Source organism: Saccostrea echinata, unplaced genomic scaffold (genome assembly GCF_033153115.1).
Source record: "Saccostrea echinata isolate AGI-Se365-2 ecotype Australia unplaced genomic scaffold, CSIRO_AGI_Sech_v1 ptg000002l, whole genome shotgun sequence".
NCBI lineage: Eukaryota > Metazoa > Mollusca > Bivalvia > Ostreida > Ostreidae > Saccostrea > Saccostrea echinata.
The window spans coordinates 11385840-11393641 of NW_026889751.1; the positions used below are offsets into that span (position 1 = coordinate 11385840).

Sequence of the window (7802 nt, forward strand, 5' to 3'; positions counted from 1 at the left end):
CGATATAATTTAAAGCAGGCGATCTTCGCAAACCACGGTCAGAATGAACGATATGCCAACTCCGGACCGTGGCGGGGGGTAATTTTAAGCAAAACTTTCGAAATTTATTTCAAAAGGACGTATAATTAGCAGAAAAATATGCATATAACGGTTTGAAAGGCACAATTTAATGTTTTTAATGTGTCTTTTTTTTCACTTTGTGTTTCAACGACTATACCCCTTCCCCGATAGTTTGGTCCTAAACGACTTTAAAATGCATTATATAGAAGTCCACTGCGAATACTCGTTTTTACTATCAGTTTTATATATATCATGGTCGTAGGAACCGAGGAGGGGGACGGGGGGTGAGGCGTGCCGATATATAAATTTCTATAGAAAACATAGCTACTATATGCTTGCCTCCCCCCCCCCCCCCTTCAATAAAAACGTCAGATGACATTTTTTTTTTTGCTTGTCAAGGGTCAAGGAATTTTTGGTAGTTGATAGTGCCCCCCAATTGAAAATGTACGACTGTGCCCTCCAACCCCCCAAACTGAAATTGCTTCCTACGGGCCTGTACCGTGTATATTGAAAAAAAGCTATGAAGCTAAAGATCTCGAGTCCACTCGAACCTTCAGGTACAGGGAATGAATGAATATTGATATGAAACATCTAATTAATATCATTGACCAATTTAAGATATTTCGTAAGATCAGACAACAAATCAGTTGCTGATAGACAGAGTACATGCTCCCTGCGTAATGAAAAAAATGCCCTCAAGTCCTTGTGGTGATTAAAAATTACATTTATGTGTAGGAATATGCTTCACAAAATAGTGGAAGAAATACGGGGACCAATATCAAAAAAAAAGGGAAAACCTGAAGATAGGTTAAAAATTGCAAATCGAACAAAGAACGCTATTGTCAATACAATTTGTTATATTGAATTTCCTGGCCGAAACAGCAACAAATTCATCTTAGAACCCATCCTCACAACGTCAGAGGTCCCGAGTCCACCCATGGACATGGGGCCTCTGATATTTTTATGAAATGACTGCATCGACGTCTTTCGAGGAAATCACAAATCTTGATTGATTTTTCTTATCTCTCGACAAATCACATTTAGCCTTTCGGTGACAAACAACCTAACATACTTATTTTCTGCATAGACCTAAAGCAGAGGGTTTGCTTCAGGGTCTATGTTTTCTGTTAACGATTTATGTCAAATTATGATAGCCCCAATCTGATTGGTGCCTCTCAATGAGAGAAGCAACTCGTAAAATATTGAATGGAGTTTGTCAGGGATTCAACATCCACGGGCTCAGGACTCCTGACGGTGTGAGGATGCTTAGACCTGAGTTCTTGCATGTTGATACTTGTCAAGTACTAGTTCGTCAAAGCTGTTCCAGATGAAACTACTGATGTCCACAACAGAATATTGTATGCGACCTTGTCAAAAAAAAAAAAAAAAAACTTGAAAAACTTACTCAAAGTGATCACTATAATCCAAAATTTTACAATTTTGCAAGAACCATCTTAAGGCAAGAAGATGTTCAGAAAAGGAATCAAGCAATATCCAAAGGAAGGTGACTTTGAGTTGTTTGTATAATGTTTGTGACGGATTGCCATTTGGATTGCGCCTATAAGTTATAAACACTTAACGATGCCAAATTTGCACAGACTCCTCACAAACTTACTATTCCATAGACGAATGCAATAAATACCACAAAAATACATTGTTAACATCGAAGAAAGCAAAAGGAATTTAAGAGTTTCCGGAGTGAGAGTGTTGAACTGCGTCTAGGTAATGGTCATTTTGAGATAAATAAGTGTAATTAAGACATTAATTGTTGAACTTAAATGGGATGTGTTTTTCTCAGGCTGCTGCAGAGTTAAGGGATTTTGTACACATAATGATACTGACAACAAAGAAATGCAGTGACAATCACAAAACGGATAAATCAGTTAATATCTGCTGGATTTAAGCTCGTGATAGTTTGCTTTGTATTGCATGGTCATCGTTTGGTTTGCAAAGAAGACTTTAATAAATTAATTGTATTTTAAACAATCTATTTTTATTTGCTACCGTTTGTTTTGTGTTTGGTATGTTCCAATTAAAGTGCATAAACTTGTATTTATTTTACCTTTCCATATCTTTGACCAAAGCATTCACCATAGAAACACGTTGTACATGTGTGACCGTGTAGATTTGGACGGTACTTAGGAATTCGTCTGGAACTGCATCCGTTGTCTGCAGAACGAACGGGGTGAGGGAATGTTGACGTAGAGGGTACAAGGTATAGGTAGAGGCGCTGTGTGGCCGTAAGGTAAAAACGAAGTATAGGTGTGCCGTATTCCCGAAGGTCCACCAATATGCAATTCCAGAGATAAAACAAATGATGAAGGATTCCGTATTTATTAGATGAGTCTCAACGATGGCAACAGTTTACATGAATCAACAAACAGACATATTATAAATGATCGAGTCGGATCTGGCCGAAGTGGCCCCGGACTCAGAGTCCTGACAAGTCGGACGTGGCCGAGACTGGCCTTCGTATATTCCAGACTAATGATTGAAATTATACATGACTATTTATAAGAATGTACATAATGAGTAAATAAATGACAGGTGTTGACATTTAGTAAAATGAGTGAAAGATTCACAGGTATGGATTAATTAAATAAACTCAATGACGCTTTGATGTTTGGACATAAAAAAAAACAGATAATTACACAATGTTGTTTTTAGAGATTATTAGTTCTTGAGACATAGCACTCTGTCTCTTTGTAACAACAGATCAAGAGTCCGAAAAGTGTCACTGGTCAATTAAACAATTAGATTCGCGAAACATATCGTGAGAAATAAAATATGACACAACTTAAAAATTGAAATGTAAAGTCCAAAATAAAGTTCTTTCTTGAACAGTGAATTTTTCACTGTGATACATGTATGTAGATGTATTTCATTTCAAGTTTGGAGTTGTACATGTGGCTAGAAAATAGCTCTTCTTGGGATTTGGATAGGTTTTTGTCCAAACTATTTAAACAAGCCATGCATGCAATTAAGATGGCTACGTTGGATATCCGATTTAACTCAGCTGGTAAATGCACTGTAACTCTTGCGACTTAGCGTTTGCCCTTAATGACAGGCACCTCAGCTCAGAACATTTCCAAACAATAACGGGATTGATTTCTTAAAATTATATATGGAACAAGTTTGATAGGTTTGGTTTCTCATTGTAGCAGTTCTAGAGAATAAACAACGCATGGTGGATGGTTGGTATTCCAACAATCCATGAAACAGACAGTTATTTTTACTTAGTTGCTTTGAAGCCAGTTTTACTTTTTTTTGCTTCTAGATTTCTGTTCAAAAATTAACATCGCATCTTTAAACCTTGAACAACGGAAAAGTAAATTGCGATACTCCACTTTAAATGAAATAAATTATTCTCTGTATGAAATATATGGAGATAACGAACAGTATTCAAGCTCAAAAGTCCATTAAACAATACAAATTTTGGAGCAGAGCAAACATGGATCTCTAAAACATCAGAGGTGGGATCAGGTGCCATGGAGGAGTTGAGCATCCTCTGCCGACCGGTCACACCCGCCGTGTGCTCCTTGTCATGATCGGGAAATAACAAGAAAATCCGTCGACAGTTCAATGTGTAAATTATGGCCTAACAATTAGTATGAAAAACGTAAGTCAGCATTTGACTTGATGATAAATTGTATTTGCTGACAAAACTTACGAAATGATGACTTTATATGAGACTGCTGATATTCTTGTTTCATTAACTTGTTTGTCAGTAACTTACCTTGTTTTGGAAATTGTTCATACGTAGGGCATGTTCTTGCGTATCGAATCAACTGAGAGATATAAACCCCGTATGCAGGTGACGAAGATTTATTGCTGCATAAGTAAGATAAGTTGACGATGGAAAAGTTAGACATCACGTTTATCATAAAGCTTGGTTGTTAGATTACCATTAACGCCTTTTTCTAGTAAAATATCCAAATATGAAAAAGATGTGTCAGACTCTGTGGTATCTTTTATTTCAAGCTCACTGGGATATATCGTATCGACATAAGAATGGAAATGACCATTGTTAATTGACAATACGTCGTCGATATATCTAAATGTCGAGTTGAAGGCCACAGCAAATGTTTCCTTCCTTTCACGTAAAAGATTTTGAACAAATTCTGCTTCACATGAATACGAAAATAGGTCTGCTAATAACGGGGCGTTGGTACCCATGGAAATTCTAATAGATTGTTGGAAGACCTGGTCTCCAAAAACTACATAGATATTGTCAATCAGAAACTCAAGCATCTTTTTAATATCAACTTCAGAGTACTTGTGTGTACAATCAGAATGTTTTTTAACAAAATTATTTTGCAAATGACCAATGACAAGGTAAGTAAATTTAAGAGTTCTATTTTTATTGAAAAAGCAGCTGTCAATGATGTTAAAAAAGCCTGGATTTTAAATTATCGTGGGAAATGGTTGTATATAAAGTTGAAAAGTCATACGTTTTTATGTTGTTCATTTTGGTAAAATTTTGTGATTTCAAATTTTCCAAAAGTTTCTTAGAATTTTTAAGTATCCACATCTGATTTACACCACTTCTCGAATATATAGTTGCAAAATACTCCTGAAGTTTCTCCTTCATACTGTTAATATTTTAGTGAGGAGTAAAAAACGAAGACAGGACAGTCATTTCAAAACATCGATAGCTCTGAGAAAATAATAGACAATCTCTAAAGGATTCCGTATGTTCAGTGACTGTACAAGTACAATTATCTAAAAGGTTATATTTAATCATGGAAATTTTAATAGCAAATAAACATACAAAATAAAAACATTTTAAAACTGATAAAAATAATTTCCTCCTGACATATTTGTAATTCTTTTTAACAATAAAAACTGCACGATGAAACTTAGAAAACATTCGTGCAGAGTGACATTGATTTTGAGATTTTTTTTAGATCGACTTAAGGAGTATTGTCCCTCTGCTCTGAATTTAAACCAAAAAAAAAAAAAGAATAACTTCCCGACATTGGTTTTCATCAACAGCCAGAGCATTAGATTCAAATGGAAAACAGTATGAGGTTTGAAGTGGTGCTTTTTTCAGAAATTTAGTGAATTTTATGTCTGAACATAATATGAAGAAAGTTTGACCAGAGGCGTATAAGATACGTCTCTGGTTTGACACAGAAAATAAGTAAAAATATAATTTATTATCACAACATAAAATTAAACATATGAGGTATACATGGAAATCATATTTAGTGTTATACATATAAAACATAATAGAGCGCTGTTCTTCATCATTGTTATCAGTGCTTTAAAAAAATACATCCATTACCAAGAGTTATCTCTTTTTAAAATAATTTTACTGGAAAAAAGTACTAATAATAAAAATTCTTTAATATGGTACATAATGCATTACTGCAGTTTTACCATTGTTAAAAAAAAGTTAGAACTGTTTCAATGGGGATGCAAATGTTTTAGGTTAAACACAATTAAAAACTATGAAAGACAATAAAAGTCACTGTTTCCCTATTCAAAAGTCCCCACTATACTAAACTCTGTCATGACAAACTATGGGTAATTTCAGAATCATTCACTTGGAAGTTATCTCCCTTATCAGAATGTCGGTCCCCCATTAAATCAACTTGAATGAAATAAAGCACATTACTTTATTTTCTGCATACTTATCTTGGATCGTGTTTTCATTTTATTAAATATTTCGAATCTGTGCGGAATTCCTGGAGCTACTCAATATACTATGCTAGAGTTAAATTCCTAAAATAACTAAAAACATAATCTCTCAATGACAATGAATACTATGGAAAAATTAATTTCGTTGATAGTTATAATTATGTGTCGATCGATTGGATGATTAGATTTGTCAAGGATTTAGGACTAAATAATTCGTACAAATTTTGCTGTACATAATATGATGGATGATTGTATTGTCCATGATTAAATTTTCCATCATCTGCCTTGGGCCCTGATCCATGATACCGCAGCATCATAATTTCTGGCACTGACAATCGCTGCTAAAAGGATAACACATGGAAAAATAATGACAATATTTGAATGTTAATTTTACGTCAGAAATGAGTCCAATTTTTACTAGTGGGATTCTCCAAGTCTGACCACCTGTTTCACATGAATGTCAGCTCGATTAATAACATGTACGTATGGCGTCACCACTGCCATAAACATTAAACTTTAGCATCCCCGTGCAACAGTAACTAACTGTGACAATATGAACTTTAACAGGACACTCAATATTTCCACGGATGGACATTACAATGAAACTTCTGGACAAGCTACCAGCTTCTGTCTCCACTCGACTATGTGTCTGGGATTTTACATTGCCTGTTTTACCGTCGGAGCAACCGGTATGGTGGCAAACGGAATGGTCTTGATAGTTGTTGGCAAGGATAAACGTCTCCATACAGTAACATACGTCTCCATATCGTGTCTTGCTTTGGCAGATTTTGTATATACAACATCAAGATTTGCTCGGGACAACATGAGGTTATGGTACTTGGAAGGAAGAGACGATTTCAGTGTAAATTTTTCCCGCGTAACTGATCTGTTCAGTTTGTCAGGCGCATGTGCGTCAATTCTTCACATTGTATTATTGTCACTGTTGCGATACTTTATGGTGGTGTATCCCCTCGAGAGCCATGTCTGGTTGACCATCAAGAGAGTCATATCAATATCTGTAGGAGCATGGTTACTGGCAATAGCTATAGGATCTTTTTATGTGTACGCTGTTGTCATAAATGGACGAGCGAACCTCCAACTCGCAAAAGTCACAAATATAGCAGTTACCAGCACTATGTCGGTGTTGCCCATTGTCTTGATTGTGACCCTTCATACATTAAAGGCCCGTACTTTGTTGCGGTCATTAGCCGCCTGTCGTAAGTCTACCGTCCGCCGGATGTCCCGTATTGTAACACTAATTATCACCGCCTTCATTGTGACAACTCTACCCAGTAGCATAGCGGACTGTATCAAAATTGCTTACTTGGAGTCTGGAATTTCAGTGATAAATCTTACGTGGCTTGCCATTCTTCAACACGTTGGTCGTTTAGGTTTATACATCAACTTTACGATCAATCCATTTATTTATATCTTAAGTTCGCCGCAGTTCAGAAAAGCTCTGATATCCTGTTGTAGGCCCCACAGACATGTTTACGGAGTATCTGCTACAAGTTACGAGACAAGCTGAAAGTACTGTGCATTTTCCATTATCCTTTGGATAATAAAAGAACATGATGCTGCAAGTGCCGAATTGAGTCAAGAGCACCTAACACAGTTCGTTACATTTTGGGGTATCTGTAAATGGATTCGGAAGCATTTCATTTTTTGCAAAATCTTAAGAAGGAAAAAAAAGGAAAATTATTAATGAAAATATGAGAGAGGGGAAAAAAAAAGTAACTCGGAGAGGAAACCTATTCGTTTCATATACACCAGGCACGCATGCAAGTAATGATGAATTAAATACTAGTACATGTACATGTATATGAAATATTCAAAATAACTATAGCGACCTTTTTCCCAAAATAACATTTAACACTTCCACGAGTCATTTCATGATATTATTTGTCGTATATTGTATTACTATGTGGAGTTGAAAAAGATTTATTACATGACAAATTGTTCTTTGTCATATTAATTTCAAGTTTAGCTGAAAATTAATAAACGACATTGTCTAGAAAATACGCATTAAATTAAAATCTAAAGTAACTAAGGAACGAAACAGAATAATGGAATTCATCAGGCTATCCATCGTTGGAACC

At 35.5% G+C, this 7802-nt stretch overlaps 1 protein-coding gene across 1 annotated transcript; it reads left to right on the forward strand.

The window, feature by feature from the left end:
• Positions 1–6256: 6256 nt before the first annotated feature.
• On the forward strand, positions 6257–7441 carry LOC133177949 (melanocortin receptor 4-like). Its single transcript, XM_061312768.1, has one exon. It carries the CDS (start codon positions 6257–6259, stop codon positions 7229–7231), a length of 975 nt encoding a protein of 324 aa, XP_061168752.1. The 3' UTR covers positions 7232–7441.
• The last annotated feature ends 361 nt before the right edge of the window (positions 7442–7802 follow it).